Source organism: Selaginella moellendorffii, unplaced genomic scaffold (assembly GCF_000143415.4).
Source record: "Selaginella moellendorffii unplaced genomic scaffold, v1.0 SELMOscaffold_122, whole genome shotgun sequence".
NCBI lineage: Eukaryota > Viridiplantae > Streptophyta > Lycopodiopsida > Selaginellales > Selaginellaceae > Selaginella > Selaginella moellendorffii.
In genome coordinates this window covers 341,645-365,638 of record NW_003314383.1, presented here as the reverse complement: position 1 = coordinate 365,638, position 23,994 = coordinate 341,645, and the positions used below count along the sequence as shown (strand labels likewise).

General features: G+C 46.6%; 4 protein-coding genes, 1 long non-coding RNA gene and 3 other non-coding genes across 9 annotated transcripts; 5 read left to right on the top strand and 3 right to left on the bottom strand.

Moving 5' to 3' along the window:
- The first annotated feature begins 3,025 nt into the window (after nt 1-3,025).
- Nucleotides 3,026-5,662, top strand: LOC9632887 (cytochrome b561 and DOMON domain-containing protein At5g47530). The gene is made up of 3 exons (XM_002991673.2): nt 3,026-4,017; nt 4,749-5,000; nt 5,151-5,662. The coding sequence occupies exons 1-3, from the start codon at nt 3,403-3,405 to the stop codon at nt 5,493-5,495; spliced, it is 1,212 nt and encodes a 403-aa protein (XP_002991719.2). The 5' UTR covers nt 3,026-3,402; the 3' UTR covers nt 5,496-5,662.
- Nucleotides 5,663-5,831: 169 nt separating this feature from the next.
- On the bottom strand, nt 5,832-9,706 carry LOC9633389 (phosphatidylserine decarboxylase proenzyme 2). Of its 2 annotated transcripts, XM_024665435.1 has the most exons (23): nt 9,609-9,706; nt 9,276-9,408; nt 9,131-9,210; nt 9,028-9,052; nt 8,913-8,972; nt 8,801-8,869; nt 8,662-8,751; nt 8,559-8,609; nt 8,426-8,509; nt 8,276-8,367; nt 8,065-8,220; nt 7,917-8,001; nt 7,750-7,861; nt 7,580-7,680; nt 7,475-7,522; nt 7,278-7,424; nt 7,131-7,226; nt 7,008-7,082; nt 6,861-6,953; nt 6,726-6,812; nt 6,621-6,671; nt 6,237-6,551; nt 5,832-6,129 (listed from the first exon to the last, which is right to left on the bottom strand). In XM_024665435.1, the coding sequence occupies exons 1-22, from the start codon at nt 9,671-9,673 to the stop codon at nt 6,240-6,242; spliced, it is 2,112 nt and encodes a 703-aa protein (XP_024521203.1). In that variant the 5' UTR covers nt 9,674-9,706; the 3' UTR covers nt 5,832-6,129; nt 6,237-6,239. The 2 variants fall into 2 exon arrangements, with proteins under 2 accessions (XP_024521203.1, XP_024521202.1); XM_024665434.1 differs by having other exon boundaries at nt 5,919-6,551.
- Nucleotides 9,707-9,847: 141 nt separating this feature from the next.
- TRNAS-ACU lies at nt 9,848-9,921 on the top strand. The gene has a single exon. It is a non-coding gene; the product is annotated as a tRNA-Ser (tRNA).
- Nucleotides 9,922-9,988: 67 nt separating this feature from the next.
- Nucleotides 9,989-10,062, top strand: TRNAI-AAU. Its single transcript has one exon. It is a non-coding gene; the product is annotated as a tRNA-Ile (tRNA).
- Nucleotides 10,063-11,002: 940 nt separating this feature from the next.
- TRNAP-CGG lies at nt 11,003-11,074 on the top strand. The gene has a single exon. It is a non-coding gene; the product is annotated as a tRNA-Pro (tRNA).
- A 1,897-nt stretch (nt 11,075-12,971) lies between these two features.
- LOC9632886 (ATP-dependent DNA helicase Q-like 3) lies at nt 12,972-16,081 on the top strand. The gene is made up of 20 exons (XM_024665455.1): nt 12,972-13,221; nt 13,271-13,378; nt 13,446-13,453; nt 13,521-13,604; nt 13,650-13,790; nt 13,843-13,877; nt 13,931-14,014; nt 14,068-14,156; nt 14,207-14,359; nt 14,412-14,508; nt 14,580-14,583; nt 14,639-14,788; nt 14,855-14,953; nt 15,019-15,084; nt 15,130-15,260; nt 15,311-15,408; nt 15,458-15,561; nt 15,618-15,714; nt 15,771-15,931; nt 15,979-16,081. The coding sequence occupies exons 1-20, from the start codon at nt 12,981-12,983 to the stop codon at nt 15,985-15,987; spliced, it is 1,959 nt and encodes a 652-aa protein (XP_024521223.1). The 5' UTR covers nt 12,972-12,980; the 3' UTR covers nt 15,988-16,081.
- Nucleotides 16,024-17,826, bottom strand: LOC112342876 (pentatricopeptide repeat-containing protein At2g35030, mitochondrial-like). The gene has a single exon (XM_024665447.1). The coding sequence runs from the start codon at nt 17,824-17,826 to the stop codon at nt 16,024-16,026; it is 1,803 nt and encodes a 600-aa protein (XP_024521215.1).
- Nucleotides 17,827-21,363: 3,537 nt separating this feature from the next.
- LOC112342883 lies at nt 21,364-22,209 on the bottom strand. Its single transcript, XR_002991102.1, has 3 exons — nt 22,047-22,209; nt 21,916-21,968; nt 21,364-21,865 (listed from the first exon to the last, which is right to left on the bottom strand). It is a non-coding gene; the product is annotated as an uncharacterized LOC112342883 (long non-coding RNA).
- Nucleotides 22,210-23,994: the final 1,785 nt, after the last annotated feature.

Here is a 23,994-nt window from a genome sequence, read left to right as displayed (position 1 = left end):
CTCAGGCTGCACACTTTTAGGATATCCCATGTTGTGGATATTCTAGGAAGCTCTCCAGAACGTTTGAGAGTCTTCTAGAGCCCTCTAGAGAGGCAGTTAGCTGGTAAGCAGTTGGCCAGCAGGTCATATATGTAACTTTGTTTCTTTAGTATGTGCAAGGGGAACTATGGGGATATCATGTGTGTGTTCTTTGTCTTCTTTCTCTAGTTCATCATGGTGGAATGGTTCCTAACAAAGACTTGCTCAAAGTGTTCGATGGGAAGGATTTCCTTGGCTGATGGAGCACTTTTACATGGAGAAGAATCTCAGGAGATCTTTGAGCTTTGTTAGGCCCCAGATGGTGTCAAGGATTGGAAAATGCAACACATGAGCATTTGTGAGTAATTTGAAAGCTGTATCAGCTTAAGACCAAATTTGGTGGTCCAAGATATTGTCAGCTCTTTAAGCACCCACCAATGGGTGGTCACTAACATGCTTGCCCATTGCTGTCCCAATCGGTTGAAGACATTCCTTCCAATCTTGCCATGTTTGCGAACTCTTCAGCCAAAGTCTCTGTCTGGCACATGCTCGGGCTGCACCAGGAGGGTGTAGCCCAAGGATCGTAAGCGCAATGGGTAGAACCACAAGAAAAAGAAGGACAAGAAGTGCAAGAATAATGGCTTGTGTAATATCTGCAAAAAACCTGGCCACTTTGCACATGACTGCATAGAAGCAACCAAGCCAGCTAAAGAAATCCATAAAGGCAGGCAGTGAACTATGCTCGGGCAGATGACAATGCTCAAAATGGTGACAGCTTGTTCATGACTTCAAACATTGATCTCCAGGCCCTTGCAACTACAGACTCTAAGCTTGAGTTTCCCAATCAATGAGAGCTTTTTGGCTTGACAGTAGCGCCAACACACATCCAGGAACTCTTCAGTTGCTTGGACGTGATTCCAGAGGGTAAGCATAGTGATGACTACTCCCACAGCATGTGTGGCATAGGCACCATCAAAGTCCCCTTTACTTATGGGAAGGTTGTGGCTGCCATAGCATGTCCCTGGCATCAAGAAATCCCTCTTCTCGGTTGGTAAGGTCGTTGATTGCAACATGGAGCTCTTATGCAATGCTTGATTCTGAAGAATGAGAGTGTTATTGCTAGTGGGAGGCATCACGCTGGTCTCTACTGGCTCAATGTAGAATTGGAATTCCCTACTCAACCCTTCTTTATGTGGGATCCCAGCATCCTGTTGACCTCCAGACCTGGCATCAACAGCTTGGACACACTATCAGGACATCAAAAAGCTTATACATTCAGGCATGGTTGCTAGTCTGCACATCACTTCACAAAAGCTGAAGTTTTGTAAGCTGTGTATTCTTGCAAAGCAGCACATGTTTCCCTTAAAGACTAGTGTTGTTGTAAGAGCTATAGAGATTCTAGAGCTCGAATGTGTGTATGATGCCCTCCCTTTCTAGTGAGCATATAATTTACTTTGTGGACAATTTTTCCCGCATCATCAAGTTTCTTTCTCGTAAATCAGAGGTGTTTGGTGAGTTCAAGCTCTTCAAGACCAAAGCAGAGTTGCAAACAGGAAAGAAGCTCAAGAAGTTTCGCAATGATGGTGGTGATAAATATACATCCAGAGAATTCATCAGCTTTGTGATGATGAAGGGATTGCGTGTCAGTACTCTATACCAAACACACAACAGCAGAATGGCACGGCTTGTCAACAAGACACTTTAGGAAGCAGCTTGCTCCTTTCTTGGAGATGCTGGTTTGCCAAAAAAAAATTGGTGTGACTGGATGTTGCCGCACCCTGGTTTGTGCACGACAAGGCTGTGGGAGCACAATGGGCAGTGCTACTTTGCGAGCGGCTGAGTGTATGCTGGAGGCAACCGTGAGGAAGGTTGATGACAAGGTTGGCTTGGCTACAGTCTCGGCAGTGCACTACCCAGATCCTGCGCAACATAACGTTTTTGGTTTATTTCCCCAACGTTATATCCATGCAGAGGGCAATCTCGGGCGAGCGCAAAGATTTATTCACCAAGGGACTGCTTTAACAAAAGCAGAAAAGTTTCGGTATCCACCAGGGCCAAAGGAGTTTCTGTTGCCTCTACGGACCGTTGAAGTCGTTGCTTGCCTGTTATACATCCTCAAATTGCCCAAGCAATTAGGCCGCAGTCACCAATGTTTGGCACAGACTTCCATGACTTCGGAGCATGTGGTCAGAATCTCCAAATTGTCATCTTGACTGAGCAGCACGGACAGAGGCGCTTCTTCATCAAAAGGAGAAGAGTGGCGTCTTATATAGTTACTGAAAATCAAAAGGATTTGAAAACGAGCCTTTAGAGAGATGACTTCCTCTACGATGCTGGCGGGCATAGCAGCATCGTCGGTTGACTCCATCTTTGTTATTGCTCGATATCAGTCTTGGAAACACCTGTGCCAAAATTCTGCTGATCGCATCAATATGGTCGTTCCGAATGCAACTCGATCTGAGAAATGGCTTTGTCGGGCATATGCGACGTTCCTTGCCGCTCTCAACAATGTGCACGGACTAGACATAGACCGCAATGATGCAGTCCAGGCGATGTTGTTCCTTCCATACGATCAAACACGATCTTCGCCTCTTTAAGATACCCAGGCGTCTTGAGCATGATAATTCAGGAAATGGTATCTGGATCAGGCATTCGATCAAAGAAGCTCCATTGTTGCACTTCCCAATCCCCATGCTCAATAGTGGTTCTATTTGAATTCGTCAGAGGACTTTCTTTTACAGAAATTCAATCTCTATCTGAATGAATTGATAAAAGGTAATAAATTAATATTTGTTCATGTGGTCGGCATTGACTTGCCGTTTTCAAGAAAAACAAGTAACCTAATCCCTCTGGATTGACCACGGTCTGTCAATCACGACCATTGACCGTCGTAAGTATTCACACTGGCCGGCCACTATTGGATCCAAAAACTGGGTACGTCACCCTTGCGTCAGCGCCAACCATGGCCAAGCATGGTATGGCTATATAACCCGCGTGTGTTTGTGGCAAGCGAGAGCCAACTAGAGGAGGAAAAATAGAATTTGATCTCAAAGACATCGAGAAAGAAGGAGAGGGAGAGAAAAATAAAGGAGAAATTGTGGCGAGCGAGAGCCAACTAGAGGAGGAAAAATAGAATTTGATCTCAAAGACATCGAGAAAGAAGGAGAGGGAGAGAAAAGTAAAGGAGAAAAATCTGTTGTGCTTGTCTGTGGGTTTGGTTTTGGTTGGTAAGGGTTGTTCTTGAGGAGCCTTTAAGGAGGAGAGAGCGAGAGTAGAGGCCACATTCTAAAGTTTTCGAGCTATATGATCTCCAAAAGCTAGCAAAGCCCTTTTTCTCCTTTCCCCTCTTGGAGAAAGAACTTTCGTGGTTTTGAGAGGATAGCTATGGAGCTCAAGCTTCTCCTCCTCCTCCTGGTTGCAATCCTGGCTTCTACAGCCTCGGCTCAATGCCCTCTCTCCCACAGGATTGGAAGCAGCCAGAGATCTTTCAGAGCTTGCAGGAATCTTGCGGAGCAAGGAGCCACACTGGCCTGGACTCACACTTCCTCCTCAAACACTCTGGATGCCGTCTTCACTGGGACTGCCCCGAGCTCCTCGGGCTGGGTGGCCTGGGGGATCAACACCGGCCCAGCGCCAGTGATGATGGGAGCCGACGTCTTCCTCGCCTTCCGGGCCAGCAATGGCACTGCCATGATCCTCACCTACAAGCTCACGCAGGATCTCATGACCAAGCTCCCATCCCCCGGGCCGATTGGGATCCGGGTGCTGGACAAATCCGTGGACATTAGCGGCAACCGGATGAAGCTGTTCGTGAGGATCCAGCTGCCGCGCAATGGCAGCGCCGGGAGCGTGATCAACCACATCTGGAACAGGGGAGCGGCGATGCAGGGATCGAGCCCGCTGCCGCACGACACCAAGAACGACATCAAGAGCGCTGGCAGCATCAACATTGCCAGCGGCAACGCGGAGATCGTCATCCCCCACCAGAAGCTCAAGAACGTAAGTATACTTCTTCTTCTTCGTTTTCTTTTTGGTGATTGTTTGCATCGGCATTCAAATCTTTAGTGGTCAATCCAGAAATCGAGCACTTGGGTCGATGGATCGCTTCATTGGGTCTCGTGGGTAGTCATTATACTCCGTGTCGGATCGTCCCAGCGATCGGGAAAGTGCTCAGCACAGGCTTCTCTTTCTTTTCTCATTTTTTCGCTCCTCCTTTCTCGTTTTGTGGGGCATCGCGCAATCAGAGAATCCATGGCCGTGCTGCTTTTGCTTTCGGCCACCGAGTGAGAAATCAATGCGGGCCCTCGTTTCATGTTCTCGCCTAAATCTAGTGCTTGTGACCGTCAATCAGCAGCAGTAGAGCATAAGCCTGTGCTACAGTCTCTTTTACTCTTCTTTCTCTCTGTCCTTTCGCTTTCTCGATGGAGCTTCTTCCACCGTTGCCATGAAGCTCACTCTCTCGCGTACCATCGAGGGAATCGATTCAGCTTTTCCTCCTTTCCTTCTTTTTCCTTGTCGATCGAATATTGGCCCGTGAACATCCTCTGTTTGTTTCCTCCAACAGTAGGCAGCTTTTATAAATCCGTGCATTCGCCACCACCAGCGTTCTTCGAGAAGGAGAAACCATCTTTTTCTTCGCTCTTTAAGTGTCATCTAGGACGGAACAAACTGTTCCACCACCTTTTTTTTCTTCGATAGTCATAATTTTGTGTTCTCACTGGTCTTCGCAGAGGCACGGGATTATCAATGCAGTGGGATGGGGATTGCTCCTGCCACTGGGAGTCATGTCAGCTCGATACTTGAAAGTTTTCCAGTGCGCGGACCCAGCATGGTTTTACATGCACGCTTTCTTCCAGAGCTCCGGCTACGTTCTGGGCGTTGTCGGCTGGGCCACGGGACTCAAGCTCGCGACTTACGCCGCTACAGTGCGCTGCAAGCACCGGAATCTCGGCATCGCCATCTTCGTCTTCTCGACGTTGCAAGTAAGCTCTCATAATTCTCCTCTGGATTGCCACGTTTCGACTTTTGTACTGCCTTTCTCAATCTCTTGGCACGGTTTTGCTTGAGTTTCACTCCACGGCTGCATGATTCGCCTCTTTTCCTGATGGAACCGCCTCTGCGTGCGTCTACAGGTCCTGTCGCTTCTTTTGCGGCCCAAAAAGGAGCACAAGGTGCGGAAATTCTGGAACATCTACCACCACACGCTGGGCTACGCCACCATCGCCATGATCATCGTCAACATCTTCGAGGGCTTTGATCTCCTGCAGCCGGATCGGAAGTGGAAGCGCACCTACATTGGAGTGATCTCATCGCTGGCTGCGCTGAGCGTAATCTTGGAGGTGGTCACCTGGGTCGTCTACTTACGAAACAAGTCCAGACGATCGTCTCAAGCCGAGCCCTTCAAAGGAGCTGCCGCTGCAAATGGTCACGGGTCATCTCCTTGGCCCAGTGCTGCTACTGCTCCCAATGGGGCTTGAATGCCGGATAAAAATGATAAAAAGAAGAAAACAATGCGAGAGAAGAAAAGGATGGCTACATCGTAATGTAGTGCTATACGTTTCGCTATGTGTTATACAATATATTTTTATAGGATTTCTGCGAACAGGATTCTCATGTTTGACCAGAATAAAAATGTTGTCGTCCACATGGTGGAAAAGCAGCAGTGAAGTTTAAAGAAAACCCCTTTCCGTACTATGTTCTTGTTCTTGTTTGTTTTGAGCAGATCGAGGAGCTTGAACTTGTCACAAACATTGGCTGGGAGTCATCGTCTTTTGGGCGATCGTCTTCTTTCAAGAGAATCTAAAAGCTTGTTGTTTCCACCAAAAATTGCGTTTAATTTTTGCGTCATGATCGTGTCATTTCTTCCTGTGGACCAAGCGAGCTCTTTTTAAGCCACAGAATGAATAAAAGATTTCATCCACATTTGGCGCTTTTCTCCAGTCACAAAGTTACGCTCCAAAAATCATCTCGATGTTCCTTCGTTGTCGAACAAAGACCGCACACCACACTCAAAAGCGAGGCCGTGAGAGACGCAAGGAGCCACAAATTATGTAACATTTCGATCCAAGCACACTTGCTGTGAATTACTACGGAGAGATTCTCGAGCAAGACCTGCGTGATAAAAACTTTAGAACCAAGTAAACAGCAGAGTATCTTTTCTCTCCCATAGAAGACGTGGAAATCGCAGCTACTGCGATTTCATTCTCTTGCAGGCTTACTTTTTAGGTGGTGGCGTCGTTATTCTCTTCGTCCTCGTCTGCGTCCTCCTCCAGCGTCGCCTCTGCCTCGTCTGCCTCGTTGATGAGTCCCAGTTGCCCCTGGCGTACGTTGAAGCTCATGGACGCCTGAATTCCCTTCTTTGAGACTTCGTTGTCCAGTGCCACGACGCTGTCTCTGATCGTCGGCCGGGACTTTTCAAACGCCTGGTCGCCCACTAGCTTGCGAGAGACTCCCAAAGTCATCCCCACCGAGACCAGGGTCTCCAGCGACCTCTCGCTGTTGGCGAGGAGATCCTTGTCAATGTCAATCGCTCCCTGCATGGAAAGCACACAGCTCGTCAGCTCCTCAAGAGGATGGGAAGGCTTGCCAGTCATGACACGTACCGCGCGGAAGACGCAAATGCACGTACTTCCCCCGAAAGAAAAGTATCCGAGCTGTGCCAGGACCAGTGAGGAAACTCGTCGACTTCTTGTTTTATTTTTTCATACCTCGTCGCCCTTCTTGACGACGGATCCTTCTTTTTTAGTGAACGTAATGCTGCCCACCATTGTTGCTCCGATTGCCACGAATGCCACCTACATTTAATTCTAAATAGAGGGTTTACCAAAGGGAAGATCGCATACCTGTCCAAAATCTTCACTAGAAATGATGCAAACAGCGCGCTTGTTGTCCGTGAAAACATTACAATACGGACTATTCACGGCAATAGGATTCACCTGCAAAAGTATAAGATAGGAAATAATTTATGCATCACCTCACAAAGGCCATACCGTTAATAGATGGCCCGGTATATCAATTAGCGGCCCCAATACTCCACTAATTGGCACGTGAAACCGATGATAATCCTGTAGAGGAAAAGCTAACTGTTACAGCAAGTAACAAATATGATGAACCTGAGGTGCCAAACGAAAAATGGCGATAGGACCGCCCTCGAACTGCTTTGCCAATGCTTTGTCCCCAAGAAGGCCAGGTACAGAAAATCGCCTCCCCTAGTAAATAGAAACGTATCAGTCGTAGCAACTCCTTCGTTTCTCTTAAACCTTGATCCAAAAACGCGTGGCTGCATCAGCGTTCTCGAACACCATCAAACGGCAATCAGCACCACACACTGCAACAGCGTCATTGTTTTCTTGTGCAATGGGTCGTGATCCGGGCCGAAGTTCTCTGATGAAAAACTCGTTGAAAGTCTGTAAATAAATGCTTGTGTGGCTCAAGTTCGCTTAGGTGACAACCAAACCTTGTAGTGTTCAACGGGATGCTTGAACTCGTCAACATCAATCCTGTCCTGTTTGGTCAGCTCACATTAACAACTGCAAGAAACACAAGCAATGTGTCCGCTTACATGAAAAAATTCAATGAACTTGGGAATAGCAGCCGCTGATTGAGGAGAATCCATTTTCCTTCCGTGCTTTTCTGACAGCCGTATTAGAAAACTTTTTGTTCCTGGCACACAAAGCACAATGCAAATTAAAAATAATGTAAGACAAAGAGAAAAAATTACTGTAGCTTTACCAGCATCGAGAAGAGCTAATCCGAGTTTCGACTGATAAATTGCACGCATCGCCAAGGCTATTTTTTTGTCAATAACCTCTTCGATCATTCTCTTAGACCTTCGATCGAATACCTGGCATAATTCTCTTGAGTCCCTAGAAATTAGAACCAAGAAAGAGCAGGCATACAAGAATGTGGGCAACATTAGAGCCTTTCTTCAGACCAACGTCGTACGTGGAAAGATTTGCCCACTCGCTGAATTTGAACATCCACCTGTAATGATGAAAAAAAAAAACATTTTCAGTGCCTGTAACTAAACGCGAACCACAAATATACCCATATGAAGCCTGCTTTTCCGTTATAAAACCTCCTCTCATAATTTCCAAACCAGTGCCTTCGTCAAAACAAAGGCTCATGTGAATCATGCCGTTCAGGTTGTCTACAACTCCAAGATTATCACCACATACAGGACACTGCTTAACCCAAATAGTTCTGTCAAACGTAAAACTGTCACCAGTAAAAGGAACGCAATCCGTGTTATAATTACCTTTCCTTGTGCGTGGCAAGTAATTGGGCAAGCTCGTCGGCACTGACTTTTCCATCCTTATTCTCGTCAGCTTGCAAAAACAAGTTGGAAAGCTACAAATCAACAATGAATAGTTTATAGAGGTGATAGAAAAACGCAGAAAAATGTTACCTCCTCGTCAGACATTCTGTTCCCAAAGGATTTGATCAAATCATGAAACTCGTCCAGCGATAACTCGCCATTTTCATCAAAGTCCTGCACTAAAGTTGAAGGTGTGTGCATCTAAAAGAAATTTGTAACGTACCACTATTGCAAGCAGACGCCTCGCAAAGCTTCGCTCTGTTTCCATTTGACTCTACGAGAAAAAACAGCTTAGGCAGGCAGTTGTCCGAAACAGCAGCTTATACCTCAATCCTGTACTCCACAGTGATGTGACCGACAGTTTTCGTCTTTGTACTTGGATCAAACAGATAAAGCATCTCAGAATTTTCTTCATCCTGAGCCGCAGTTCAGCAAAGCACGAAACGGAAAAAAAACAAGACTTACTGGGCGAAGCACAAGGGACAGATCGATTTCGCAGTAACCAACGAGGGTGTTTTTCGCGAGCTTATGCACCTGTTAACACCGTAAGTTCTAGCTCTAAACAAAACGAAATCACCTCAAAAACCGAGATCCGGGTGATGCGAGGACCATTTTGCTCTAGTGCTACTTTCTTTTCCTGGAACAAAGCGAAAATAGTACAAAGCAGCAGTCCACAACCAAAAAGCACTTACAGATTTCCATTGGGGATTGTCTGTGCTGCATAACAATTTTTGTCACACATCACAGCATCAGGAAAAGAAACTTGGAAAATGCGAAGGAGGAGCAAACCGTAACCTGGGAGACGTTGATGTCCTAAACGCCTGCTCTCCGATAGAAACACAGGCAAACCACTTTGCTCTTCGTTGCATTTCCGCCTAAAAGCACCAAAAAGGGGAAAAGTGAAAGAAGAAACACTGAGAAGAGCAATCGATACACTCACCTCTGCCAAATGGATTCGGACAATGCCGGAGAAATCCTCGGCCCGGAAGGTCCGATTGTCCCTGTGCATCACCTTCTTGGGCTTGGGAGGCGGCCTCCTGGACGATTCCGGCTTTCCCAGGCGCTGCCCCATCCTGAGGAGAAAATATTTCCACCAACAACATCAACAGAATGCGATGGAGAATGCGATGGGGAGGGGGCGGGAGCTAGCGCCTAGCCTTTTCTGGAGGATCGCCGCGGCGAGAAGCTGTGCTAGCATACACATCGCTTCTTTCTCCTCTGGGAAGGCTTGGATCGCTCCGGCAACAGCATTTCTGGGGAGGAGCTAGAATACCAGTGGCGAAGACGATCGGCTACATCACGCGGCGCGCCATGCGTGTCCTCCTGCGACGTTGCCATTGCTTCGCGCGCTCTAGGGTTACATTAGTGCTAACAAACCGCCAATAGAAATCCCCCAGGTTTTTTTATTTTATTTAACCAGGCTTTAACTATTTAATTTCAAGTTAGTAATTTAATCACGCTTATTTAATCTTTAAATATTTAATTAATTAATATATTTAATTACAACATTGAGGCCTATTAGCTTAGCTGGTCAGCGCGTGGTGCTACTAACGCCAAGGTCGCAGGTTCGAAACCTGCATAGGCCAAACTGGTATTTATTTTGTCGAAATCTTTTGCTTAATTTAGTTTGGTTGTTTACAATCGCAATGTTGAGGCCTATTAGCTCAGCTGGTCAGAGCGTGGTGCTAATAACGCCAAGGTCGTAGGTTCGAGACCTGCATGGGCCAGCTTTCATTTTTTTTTTTTCATCTTCTTCCTCTTGGAGCAAATGCATGGCGTCCCCATCCCTCAATGCTGCTTCTCCCGGAACAAATCCGAGTTTCCCCAGGGATTTGGCCCTGCTGGAGGATAGAAAACTCCCCTGGGAAGCATTGTGGAGAATGATCTCGGTGGCTTCTCGATCGAATTGTTGTCCGTGGTTGCTCCCGCACTCCTGCTCCACGATTGGAGCTCCGATTGATCCCCAGCCGGAGAATTCCGCGCCTGAGATTCATCAGAGGAGGCCAGGATCTTCCTGCTCGTCGGCGATGATCCAGACTGGCTAAGAACGAAGCCCGCAAGGACGAGTACTGCTGAAAGAAGCAACTTCCCATAAAATAATCGACTAGCAGTCATCTAGAAATGATTTTTCTTTGCGTTTCTTTTCCCTTTTCCACACGAGCTGTGAACTAAACAATGCGGCGGGCAGCTTCTGCGGAGGATTTCCACTGCCGGGATTTTAAAAACTGGTGCGTTTGGAGGGAAGGTTTTCGTGGTTTTAGTTTGGTGGGGTTTGCTATCTCTCCCAATCAGAACCGACCTCACCTTTCAAAAGAAAAAAAGAGAGAAAGAACTCGGTGATTCCTGCTTTGGGAACGCGAGAATATCCGGCGCGAATAGGTAGTTCATGACTTTTGTTGGTGTGCTACGTATTGCGAGCGTATGTCTAGACGTATATATTCACGAATTGTGTGCATGGAAAGGTTATAGAGAAAAGATTGAATTAGAAGGCTTTTGTCAACACCAATCGATAAAATCCAGAAATAGAAGGATGCTTTTTGGGTGTGATTATTCTCTAGGTATCTCGTTGCTTCCACGGGAAAATAACAGCCTCTACGAGAATTTTCTTCGTCTGTTCTATTCGTTTCATCGCAAAAAGTTTCATACTAATCATGCTTTGTTGTTAACGGGCATTTGGTCTAGTGGTATGATTCTCGCTTCGGGTGTGAGAGGTCCTGAGTTCGATTCTCGGAATGCCCCTTTTTAAGACTTAAAACCAGGGAAAAAGTGTAGCCTGTTAATGTCTGGGTGCGAGAGGTCTAGATTGCCCCTAAGTGAGTTTCACTTCCATAGCCATCATCATCGCAGAATCTGCTGCAAAGGCTTCACACTTTCTTGTTAATGGGCATTTTGTCTACTGGTACGATTCTCGCTTCGGGTGCGAGAGGTATCAAGTTCAATTCTCAGAATTCGTGCAAACAGCAGCTAATCGTAATTACGCTTGTTACCTTGTTAATGGTATGATTCTCACTTCGGGTGCGAGAGGTCCCACGTTCAATTCTCGGAATACGCCCTTTCTCGTTTCGAAAGTTTAATGATTCATAGGTGGATCGCATTTTTGACCTCGTGGATGCTGTGACGATGCTCTTGGTCCCCTCCATGCCGAGTCATGAAAGCAGGCGTAAAATTTGACTAGTTGCTGCCGGACCAAGAAAAACTTGTCACTAGTCAAGGATCACGAAGCAAACGTGATAGTGATAGAATTATTCTGTGTGTATATTCACAAAGTTTAAGCAAGAACATCTATAATCCTGTGTGTTTCAAAGTTCATGGATCTGTGATGCTGTGGCTCGATCTCACCAAGTTTTCATTGTGCCTGAGAGATGGTCCCGGTGGAGGGGTCGAAACTTTCCTGGGAAGCTTGCCAAGCAGCAGGGATGGAAACGAATCGCGGTTGTAATGCCGCTGCCTCTCGAAACTCTGCCTGTTTGTGAACACTACAACGCCAATGGAGGCCACTAGCAGCAGGAGAACAATCACTAACTTGACCATGATCGCTATGAACTATATCACGAAAGATCCGAGCTCGAAAGTGATTCCCGATTGGAGACGGATCAAAAAGAGGCAGAAGAATACTTGGAGTGTGACGAATTTTGTAGCGCCCTCAAATACTCTTTCGGTTGATCCGAAAAGTCCACGAGGAGAAAACGAAAGTCAGCTCTCCAAGCATGAATGGTGTTGTGAGAACTGAAGAGAAAGAGGAAAAAAATGGGATCACTGTTTGGTGCTTAGCAGACATGTCCAGGCTGAGGGAGGCCAGATTCGCCGACGCAGGCGAGTATGTTGGTGTTAACTTAGGACTAATATAATATAATTAACAAAACTCCCCCTTATAAACGTTTTAGGGTTCCTGAGGTTTTAGGTTTTAGGGTTCTTTACGGTGGCGCTGGCGGATGAGGATGATCCCGTCCAGCAGCAAGCGGCTGAGGAGGAGGATGCGGCCGATGGTGAGTGTGGATTCTGCGCTTTCATGAAAAAGGGGCCTTGCGGCGGCGTGTTTGTGAACTGGGAAGATTGCACCGACAGGGCCGAGGAGGAGGAGGAGAAGAAGAAGAAATCGGAGAAATCCGAGGGAGCGGAGTCGCCACTCGAGAAGTGTAGGCCGGCGATGCGATTCTTGAAGGCGTGCATGGAGAGCAACCAGGATTACTACGGGGTCGTGCTGCGCGCTGAGCAGGCGGTGCTTGATTCGGTCACCAAGGGCGAAGAAAAGGGCGAGAACGAAGCCGGCGAGATCAAATCTAGCAAGGAAGCGCAAGAAATCGCCACTTGAATCGCTCCTCTCTCTAATCCCCCCTTTGTGCTTTTCAATTTTGTTTTTCTAGATCGATTGGGAGCTGAGCGAAAGCCTTGGATCTGCGAGGAACAAATCTAGCTTCCTAGGAACTCTTTCTTTGCTCCTGATGATTCTTTGCCACAGGATGGTCTCGTTGTCTCGCAAGTTTCGGGAAGAGCTCTCGCATCCATCGACGGATCTGGAGCTGGAGATTTTGTGGATGTCTCGCAGATCCTGAGCTCTGGAATCTGTGGAGAAATCTCACTTCCCAAGATCAAGTTTAAGCAATACTGCCAGGTTTCTCTGTGCTCGCAATGCGCAGTGAGAAGTATGATGTATTGCACAGTTAGAAATAAATCACTTTCCCGCCATGGCTTTCGAAATTTAGGTTTAGGGTTTAGAGGCGTGATGAAGGGGCTTCTTCCCTTACGCGCGGACGATGACACGCCTCGGAATGCCAAGCGCAAGAGGGAGGAAGATCGGCCGCGTCTCGAGGAGCTCCTCCAGCGCTACTTCGGCCACTCGAGCTTCCGCGGATTGCAGCTCGACGCGATCGAGGCTGTTCTAGCAGGTGAATCACTAAATGTGTGCCTGGATTTCAAGATTTTCGGATGCTTCAGGCAAAGATTGCTTCTGCATGATGCCGACGGGTGCTGGGAAGTCTCTCTGCTATCAGATTCCAGCGCTGGCAAAGCCAGGAATTGTTCTTGTGGTTTCGCCATTGATTGGTAAGCAAAGATTTTCATCCTATCGTGAATTTGCTGACACGGTTTTGCTTCTTTCCTTATGCCAAAGCATTGATGGTAAGAATTTTTTCGTTCTGGATCTATAAACAAGTTTTCCAACCTTTTCTTTCTTATTTTACATCAGGAAGATCAAGTTGCTGCTTTAAAATCCCGTCAAATATTTGCAGAGTACTTGTCATCGTCACAACCCGTGAAAATGAGGAACAAGGTATCCGATACTTATCTCATTGCGAGATCTGTTTTGTGCTTGCAGATATTCGAGGAGCTTCAATCTGGTAAACCGAATTTAAAGCTGCTGTATGTTACTCCAGAATCGGTTGCAACCAACCATCTCATGCAAAAGCTGAGAAAGCTTCACGAGAGGAGCCTTCTGTCTCTGATTGCCATTGATGAGGTTTTCTTTTTTTGAAAATTATTTCTTTGTTTTATCATGACTTGTTCAATAGGCGCATTGTATATCATCCTGGGGACACGACTTCAGGTAATGAATCGTGCTTCTAGATGTCTCCGTGCTTGATAATTTGCTGTTCTTAGACCAAGCTATCGGAAGTTGTCAGCCTTGAGAACAAGCCTACCTGACATTCCAATACTAGCTCTAACAGCGACAGCCAGCAAGAAGTAAGTCTACTAGATTTCACTTGCGCAAACATATGATTATGCTCGTTTTACAGGGTGCAAGAAGACATCATCAAATCACTTAGTCTGCAAAAGGCAGCAGTTTTAATATCGTCTTTTAATCGTGCAAATATTTTCTATGAAGGTAAATCTTCAAGCAGCGAGTCGTTACTGACGATATGATCTGAACACTAGTGCGCTTCAAGGACTTGATGAAGAGTGCTTACGAGGATCTGCGAAATATAATCACGACAGCTCCGACGCGGTGCATGATTATTTACTGTCATGCTCGCGCCATGTGCGATGAAATAGGCTCGCGGTTAAAATCAGATGGGATCTCGTGTCGAGGTATGATATGCATGCCTCTCTTGTTCCTACTGACTCAGAATATCTTATGCAGTATATCACGCGGGTATCAACGTTAAAGCTCGGAGCCAGGCATTACAAGACTGGGTTCTTGGAGAAGTTCATATTATTGTGGCAACTATCGCATTTGGGTACGTTATCCTCAAAAGTTTTTGAAATCAAACAACTTACAGTTGCTTCTTCTCTTCTTTTTTTTCCCTAGGATGGTACAAGTTTATTGTTAGCTTTACGTATCTTGAATAATGAGGTAATGGTGCGCAGGGAATAGATCGGAAGGATGTTAGGATGGTGTGTCATTTTAACATGCCCAAGTCGCTCGAATCCTTTTACCAAGAGTCGGGACGCGCAGGTCGTGATGGTAAACCCGCCAAAAGTATACTTTATTACAGTGTCGACGACAAGCGAACCATGGTTTGTGTGTGAATATAATACTTTCTTCTCTCGTTGGTTACACAGTCGACGCAATTGTTGTGACAGGAGTACGTCATAAGGAGTTCTTCTCAAAGGCAACAGGCTGGAATTAGTGAGAATGGAGAGAATGAGCTGCTAAAGAAAAATATCGAAGCTTTTGAAAAGGTGTAAGCTTGCAGATTTTTTCTTTCGTTTTTGTCTTTCCTGATATAAAGTTTTTGAGCCTTTAGGTAGTGGCCTACTGCGAAGAAGCAAGCTGCCGAAGGCGTAGAGTACTGGAACACTTCGGAGAAAATGTAAGCGCTTGTGTTTTCTCGTCGCGCGTAGAAATTTCCTTGCAGGTCTCTCCTTTACTATGCAGTAAGACGTGTGATGCATGTAAGTGGCCGGAGAAACTCTCTAGAGACTTGAAGGAGCTTGCGGATGCTTCGTGTTTCAACTCCGTATGGCAGTCCGGTGTACGCATAAAATCGTAGGTGTTATTACTTCTCTTTTTGGAGGCTTATTGTTTACTTGTTGCAGGGATTGTTCTTCGCCGAATGATAAGAGCGAGTTTTGGAATTACGACAATGAAGATGTGGACGAACACGATGCGGAAGACGATATATCGGACTCTGAAGGTACACTGTACTTACGTCGGAAAGGACTGCCAATCTTTTTCTTATGCAGACGAGAAAGCCAGGGAAGCTGCGAGTAAAGGTGGAAAGAAAGTCGAGAAAAGAGTTGCAGCTTTGCTGCGTGCCGAGGAAGAACAAAAAGCCAAACAACCAAAGGTAAGCTGACTTTGCTTTTGGCTTCGCACTCAATAATTTGGTTTTTGTACAAACAGAAAAAATCAGCTCAAAACAATTTGGTAACCGAGGAGCTCCGCTCTACATCACGAGCACGCCTAGAAAACACAGTGCGAGCAGCCATCGAGCGCCTTGGTCAGCGAACAGTTAAACTAGCAACTTCACAAGGTCTAAAACTTTGCTTATACTAGGTTGTGCGGACGCTGTCAACACAACAGCAGCAGCATCAGCTTTGGAGATCGAGTGCCACGAAAAGTTCGGCAAATTTGGGAGGAGTTTTTACCACTCCCAAGTTGCTAGCAAAGTTAGATGGCTCTCCGCTTGCTCGGCCTCAGAGCTAATCGCTTTCAAGGTACTCAAGATCTTTTCTTTTCTAGTCTCTAAAACCCTGCATTACAGATCTCATAGCGTTCTTCTCTAACAAGTTTTGCTAGCGATATGCCTTTACGTGAAGATATGGAGCAAACGATGGACGTCCTTGGGATTGTTATCTCTGAGAACTTGATTCGCTGCTCTTTTTCCAATCGTGGGGGAGTTCTGTGGATGGATTCTACAAGCACCAAGCAGAGCTCCAAGAGCCTCGGCGTTTGGTTTGTATGGCATGCCATAAATCACCTCTTCCGCCCTCTTCAAGTTTCCAATCCGCCCAAAGCCATCTGCAACGCAGACATAGTGTTCTTGGCTGGGTTCTAGACAATGATCGGAGCTCATAGATAAGAGATAATTTAGCGCTTTCTCTAGCAAACCAATGTGGGTGCAAGCTGATATCACCTTCAAAAAACAGAGGTCGTCTGGATCAATACCCTCCACCTCCATTTCATGGAAGATTTGGATGGCATCACGTCCATGACCAAAGTGAGCATATCCAGCGATCAAAGCCGTCCATGTCACAAGCGTCCGTTTGGACATCTTCTCGAAGAGGTTCCTTGCCCCGTCAAGATGCCCGTTCTGGGCATATCCCACAACCATGGAATTCCAGGAGAGAATATTTCTTTCAGGAATCTTGTTAAAAATGCTGCGGGCCTCTGCCACGTCCCCAGCCTGAGAATATCCGCCAACGAGGATGTTCCAAGGCACCGCATCGTCCAGCGGCATACTCTCGAAAACTCCCTGCGCGCACACCATCTGCCCTTCCCGGGCATATGCATGGAGGAGCAAAGTCCATGATATAACGTCTTTCATCGGCATCTGGTCAAATAATACTTTGGCATCTTCAAGATGCCCATGCTGCGCAAAAGCTTGCATGATCGACGTCCATGAAAGAACGTCTCGCTCCGGCATCTTATCAAATAAAGATTTGGCTTGCTCGCAATGGCGATCACTTTGGGCGTAAGCAGATATCATAGAATTACAAGCCACTAGATTGTGCTCGGGCATTCTATCAAACACTCTATTGCATTTTTCCAAGTCTTGATTTTCCACAAAAGCTTGTAGCAATGCACTCCAAGAGATGATATCTCTCTCCAGCATTCCATCAAACGTTTTCTTGGCCTCCTCCACAAACCCTCTTTGAGAAAATGCCGCCACCATTGCGTTCTGTGAAACCAGGTCCAAAATAGGCATGCCGCTCGTAATATCTTCAGCTTTAGGAATATTCCCATCCTGGGCATATGCTGCGGCCATAGCCGTGCAGGACACTGTGTTTCGGTAAGGCATTGAGACAAAGATACTCTGAGCGTGATCCAGCCGTCCGCCTGCAATGTAGGCTTGCATCATCACCGTCCAGCTGTAGATATTCTTTTTTGGCATGGTATCAAACGTGTGCTTGGTAGCCTCGAGATTCCCTTCCTGGGCATATGCTTGAAGAATAGTTGTCCAAGATATCACGGTTTTTTCGGGCATTTCCTGAAACAATTTCCAGGATTGAGTTAAATACCCAGCTTGCGTATAAGCCACTAACAAGGCGTTCCACGACACGGAGTTACGAACGGGCATCCTATCGAATATTAGTTTTGCTTCTTCCAAATGCCCGTTTTGGGCATATGCGACGAGCATGAGTGTCCAGGTGTAGAGATCGGGCTCGCGGATGCCGTCAAAAACGGCCCTGGCTTCCTCCACGCTATGGCACCGGCCATACATCTGTACCACCAGATTGGCCAGGAACTTATCGCTGTGGAGGCGGGGAGCGATGAGAGAATGGAGGCGCTTGGCCTGCGTAAGATCTCGGCAGGATCGCAGTTCCGGCAGCAAATCTTTGTGCGATTCGCGCTGCTCGTAGTGCGCGGATCGGTTAGAATTCACAGGCATTCTTCACGAATTTAGCGCGCGAATAACATTTTTGAAACTCTAATATTAGACTAATATAGTTTGATCGTTTGATTTGTAAACACACCGAGTTTCCAGATACAAACGTGGGTGAGCTTGAATGAACAATTGAGAAACAAAAGGAGGAAGTCCAATGGCCTGTTTTGTTTCCTGCTTGAGAGCGATTGTTATATGATTCGTCACGAAATGGATGAGTTCCGTGCGGTTTTTCTTTTGTTGATCATCAGTTCCTCATTGCTGTTGTTTGCTGGATTCATCGGTGCAATATCGGCTACGGGAAATAGCAGCAAACAGTCCAGTTTCGTGTCATGCTAAAATCCATCCAAGCCCCCATGAAAGTCTGCAACCACCAACAAAAGATTCATCAAATTGTCTTCTTTGCTTCATTCTCAAATCTAAAGGCTCATAGCATGAAAAGCAAAAGCAACGCGATTAATCCAATGGTCTAGTGGTATGATAGGAGTATTGAGTTCGACTCTCGAAATTCGCCTCCCTATAATCATTTTGTTCAGCAAGGTGAGAGCAATTATAGAGCAGGTGCTTCATTCCAAACTTGGCACCACGGTAGAATAGTTAGATCCTGGGTATCAGAGCGCCAATCCTCTGGGCGTTCATGTTAATCTGTGAGGATGAGGGAGCGGGAAGAGAGCTGTCCGATTGAGAGGCTGTCTCCGTCTCCCAGGAGCAGCCAGGGTTCCATGATCGGGGTCACGGCAGAAATGGCTAGGGCTTTTCGCCATGCACAAGGCGGCCAATGTGACGTTGGAGCCAGATATTGACGTGGCATCCTCATTGGAGGGGCTGGGGGAGATCAAGAATGTGCTGCAAGCATTCATGCAGCAGTATCTGACGGATCAGAAGCATGGAAATGAGCAGTATTTGGCCATGCAACAATCTTGATCAGTCTCTCTGGCAGCTCGGTTCGCAGCAGGAGCAGATCTTGGATCGCCAAGATCAACTGGAGGTGCGCTTGCATGGCAGAAAGACTGATCAAGAAAGCAAAGGACCAAAGGACTGGACTTGAAGTTTAGAGTGGCAAGATCAACTCCAGGAATGCCAGGAGAGAAGGATGTGTTCAAGTATCGATGGACGGGGCCAGCTCGCCAGCTGACTGGTTCCAGGGCTCATCAACGGTTCCACTTCTTCCAGGAGGCACAGACCAGAAATTGATAGACCGGATGCGTGGAGTCAGGTCTGACAAACAAGGGGAGGAGAGAACCCCACAGGTGACTGCTGGGGGAAGATGGCAGCCAAAAATCCCGCTGGAGAAGTGCAATGCAGCCATAGTGAACGACATTGCACTCCAGATGGAGCTTCCACTGGGTGCTGGATTCATAATGTCTTCCATGTCTCTAAGCTGCATCACGGACCACCACCACACACCTTGGGCTCGACTTGGGCCAACAATAGGCAACTTCTTCGTGGAGCTCATCCCCTGGTGTTATGAGTCATTTCCGTAAGTAACAGTGGAGATGATATAAAGCAAGAGCACAGGGCAGGCTATTCATTTGCCAATAATGTTGCAAACTGGAGTAAGAATGGCAATTGGAGGTATACTTGGGTTGCACTCAAACAGTGATGTAGATTAGGGCTTCTGAGGTGGCAAGATCCCGAGAATCTTAGAGCTGAAAGATAGGAGCATGGCTAAACAACATAAATCCCATTGTGTCAAATATTATAGAGTGAGTGTGTTCAGAGATCTTGTGTCGGTATCAACAGTGTACTGTGAGGCTGGGCATGTGCTTGTTTGCACTTGTGGCAGATCATCACTTGTTTTATCGGCACAAGATCTTTCCTAGAAAGAGACATATATAATTGGTGAGGTTGCCACTAGTAAGCAGAGAGCAATTGGGCTGTGTCGAGATCAAGGAAGCATCAGTAAGTTGATGTGTTGAATATTCCATGCCACATGATAAGTTAGTTCATGTATCAAAGGTGTTATATGATGATTCTTGCATCTAGAATGTGAGTTTTTTTTGCTAATCTTTAACCTAATACTATTGCAACATTTTCTTGAAGAGTTGAACGCAGAAAGATGGCTGATGGTGGATTTGGTTTAAGACTAAATGAACTTTTTTGCAAAGTTCTAAAAATGCATTTGGGCTGACATTACCAAAGAGGAGGATCATACCAAAGGAAAGATACCAACAGTACAAGGTTTGGCCTAATACCTTTATCCAAAACAGTGGCCATAAGGTAACTCCTTCGAAAATGCCATGACAATATATCCACAGGCCAAAGAGAGTGATGTCAGCCAGTCTGCATCACCAATGTCTGTAGCTAGCCAAATACCCGCGTCCAAAGAGGAAAGATGCTCCAAAAGTGATAGTGCATCGTGGTTGCAAAGATAACTTGCAACTGGCTTGTCCTGTTTTGATGATGTTTGTTGCTGCATATGTCACGGCCTTGTGTCCAAGGACCCCGATCTCTATCAGGTCCATTGTATTGAATAAATGAGACAACCAGGGGGGAAGAACTCCCTGAATCAGAAGGAATAGATAGCCAAGCAAGCAGGGAATGGAACGAGAGGGATGGAGAGAAGTACAGAGAGAATAACAGCCTGCCCTGAGCTCACATCGTCCCCACTTATAACTGGCATGACTTATATGTCTAGTTTCAAAATCGATCGAATCAAACAATCTGTTCTGCATCACCAAGAACAATGAACAGCAGTAGAACAACAGAGAACAAAGATTGTACGATAGAGATTCCTGTAGTTACAGCAAGCCGAAGAACAAAATCGTGTGCGCTCGCAACTTAAAAACATACAAATCTAGTACAAGTACTGAAAAAAGCCTCTCCCGCTTGAAAGGTGCCGCTTGCTCGAGGGACAGTCTTCCATTTTGTAACTCTGTGTTTCTCCACAAAATGCTTCGTGTGTGCTCCAATTCTTTAATCTGTTGTATCAGCTGTCATGGGTCTTGGAAGTTCTACATGGTTTAGAGGAGTCTCCTCGTTGTCGGCCCAAGGTTCTCTCCTCCACTACCGCTAGTGGATCTAATTTATTCTTTCCTCTTCCCCTTTCCCCCTTGATTCTAATTGTGGTGCTGCTTCCTTTGCATAATATTTGCGGGCCAACCACGTCGTTTTCATAAAATGCCTTCATTTTCTCTCGCAAATCTATTCCTTCATCTTGCTTGGCTTAACAGAGCATTAAAACTTTCGCCTTCGAACGTTCCAAATTCCATGCGTAAGTTCTACTCGGGGTATCATGTGTTGCATATCTACGGCCACTGGAGCAGGGTCGAAAAGAGTGATAGCCTGGAAAAGTCGAACAAAAGAGCCCTCTACAATTGAAGGGCAGGGCATTCAGCTGCTTGACTACCCTTGAAGATGCACTTGCAACACAAACAAGTCCCACAAACAGATTGGAATCTAGTTGGCAGTTGTTCACCTTCCTGTCAAGGTTGAGCACTCTTGCAATTGGTCTGCAATTCTATTGAGAGCTTTACTTTCTTAACATCCTACCCTTTGGGTTAAACCCAGTCAGAGCAAATTAAATTTATTAGATGAGTTAGCTTCAATATCTTTAGTAAGGTATAAACTCCATCCATAGCCATTTGGTGTGAGTTTGATCTCGACATGTCCAGCATAATCGCTAGACTCTGGAGCCATTTTGAACTTGCAGTTGTTCCATATGTAGTCCTCCAAGTCGTAAACACCCTTCTCTGACTGCTCTAGGAACTTCGAACATCTCGCTATACTCAGCCTTTCTTGATGAAGCAATTGCATGCAGAAGAGCCCGCTCCAGACAGCGGAGAGCTTCACGATGTACGCCAAATGCACTGAGAGCGGCCGCTTTTCTGAAGAGACACTTTTCATGTAGTGGATTTGCCTCCAGCACCATATTGCAATCTGCGAGTGCTTCCTCAGCCTCAGGAATGCCTCGGAGCTACATTCTTGAACGAAAGGTGTCCCTGTTAGATGCAGCCAGGAAAACTCCTTCACTCGTGATTAAAGCCCTTGCATGCACAGGCTGTATTTCTGGCATGCCAGAAGGTAGCTGCCCTCATAAAACAATCTGAACTTTCACCACTCAGTTAGAATCCAAAGAAGTAAGAAAAGACCAACCTGTTTCCTTCAAGTCGGAGAGACCTAGCCTCCACTTCATCCAGCTCACGAGCCTGGTGACCAAGAGTCATTTCGAAGCCATGCACATACGGAACTCATATAAGCCGCAGCGAAGGATTTGGAATTGCTACCTCAAGACCCTTGGGAAACGAAAGCCCTGTAGCCGTTGAGAGAGAGAGCCGCTCCTCGCCTCTCGACTAAGTGTGCCTCTCAACACGTTAAAATCTCTGGGCAGCTTGCTCCGCTTCTCGCTTCAGAATCCCCCACATTCAGCTCGCCTCTCGGATCGGCAGAAGCAGGAGGCCATTCTTAAAGCCCTGACCCCTTAATTAATCATATCTCGGTTCAATACACCAATTTAGTCGGTCAAGATATTTGGCTCTCAGCCAGAAGACCCTGGTTCGAATCCCGGAAATGGAACTGAGGTGCCGGGAGCAGCGATGATGCGGCACGAGACCTGCATTTGATAACCAAAAAGCCTGACTAATGCAACGCCTCAACCGAGTCGTTGATCTGGTGGAGTCCGCTGTTGCTATGCGCACTTCCGGCGCTCATAAATCACTCGTGTCTTCTGAACGTGACTCTAAGGTGGATATCGATTGGTCACAACAGCACTTCCAGCTCCTCGTCTCTTCCAAGGTGGATATTGATCGGCCAGGCTATGAGAAATATATATATATATATATATATACATATATATATTCTTCGCGCTTGAAATATATTTCCTTAATATTAAAACCTCAAACTTTAATAGCTTCATAGTTACCTTTAGACCGCTTTCTACTTCTGTACCAGAAACAAAACAAGACAAAAAAAAAGATAAGTACAAAAAGCTTCCACTTCTGTGCCCGACAACTATGCTCTGCTTAACCTTCCTCATCGTCATCTTCATCTTCGTCTTCATTTTCTTCTTCTTTGTTGTCTTCATCATCCTGTTCTTGATCGAGGCCGAGTTTCCGCAAAGCATCCTCAACTGCCATCCTCATGCAAGCAGGGAACAGGTGCGGGTCCAAACAGCATCGTAAGATCTGCAAGCGCCCCGTCCTTGAAGACTTTGTGATGCCGAGCCTTGCAGAATAGAACGCCAGAGCAAGGGATAGGATGTCGTCTTCTTCTTTGTAAGGCTGCATCGAGCTGGATGGCGAGTGATAACCGCGAGTGCCAACCTTTCTCCTCAATTCCTGACGATCAGTTTTGAAACAGGAGACGTCGTAGTCATCAATACATTCCCTTTAAACACCAGCATGTTGTCTGGCTTCATGTCTCGATGCAGGATGCCTTTGCGGTGAAGATGCCTCAGACCTTCGAATGCCTGGTTCCACATCATCTCAGTTGAAGCTAAATCACTTATATGCTTCGCTCTGAAAGGCTCCCCAAATCCGTCCAACTCCAAAAACTGGAAAACACCCTCCCTGTTCCCGACGTCCACAGTCCCCCAGTTCAGTAGTTGCCGCAGATTAGGATGATCATCCGATGCTGAATGTATCTCTCTCTCGGTGCCAGCATCTGCAGGCAAACATATCTTCAACACCGTTGAGCGCGATCTCCTGAGCATGACAAGCGACGTGCGGCCATAAGCGACGATGTTCAGGTCTGAGATGCTGATATCGTCGTTGTGTGCTCCACGAAAACGAACAACTGAAACCCGTAGACCATGTATCTCACGCAGCTGCTCCATGTATGCAACCAACGTCGAGAATCCCAGTGACGGCACGCCAGGAAGGATATCACAGAGCCTAACACTCCACAGCCTGCTCTCGCTGTCGTCCAAATCCCTCAGCTTCATCAGTATGAAGGCGGGATTCATCAGGGCCAACTGCTGCGGAGTTTCATTGGGCTTCTGCGCTCGTGGGAACTCAGGACTCACCTCCACACTTCCGTCTTGTCGCAGATATTTCACCACCCAGAACCTGTCCATGCGGCAGAAAAGGCAGCCCATAGCCACAGGCTCAAGTATTCAGCTTCTTGCCCAATCAAGAGTGCATTCGACTCAACTCCTGTCGGGTCACTGTCCTTTGCGTGCTTGACTGAAGTCTTCACTTTGGTTGGAGCCTTCATCTTGGAGCTCACGAAACCCTG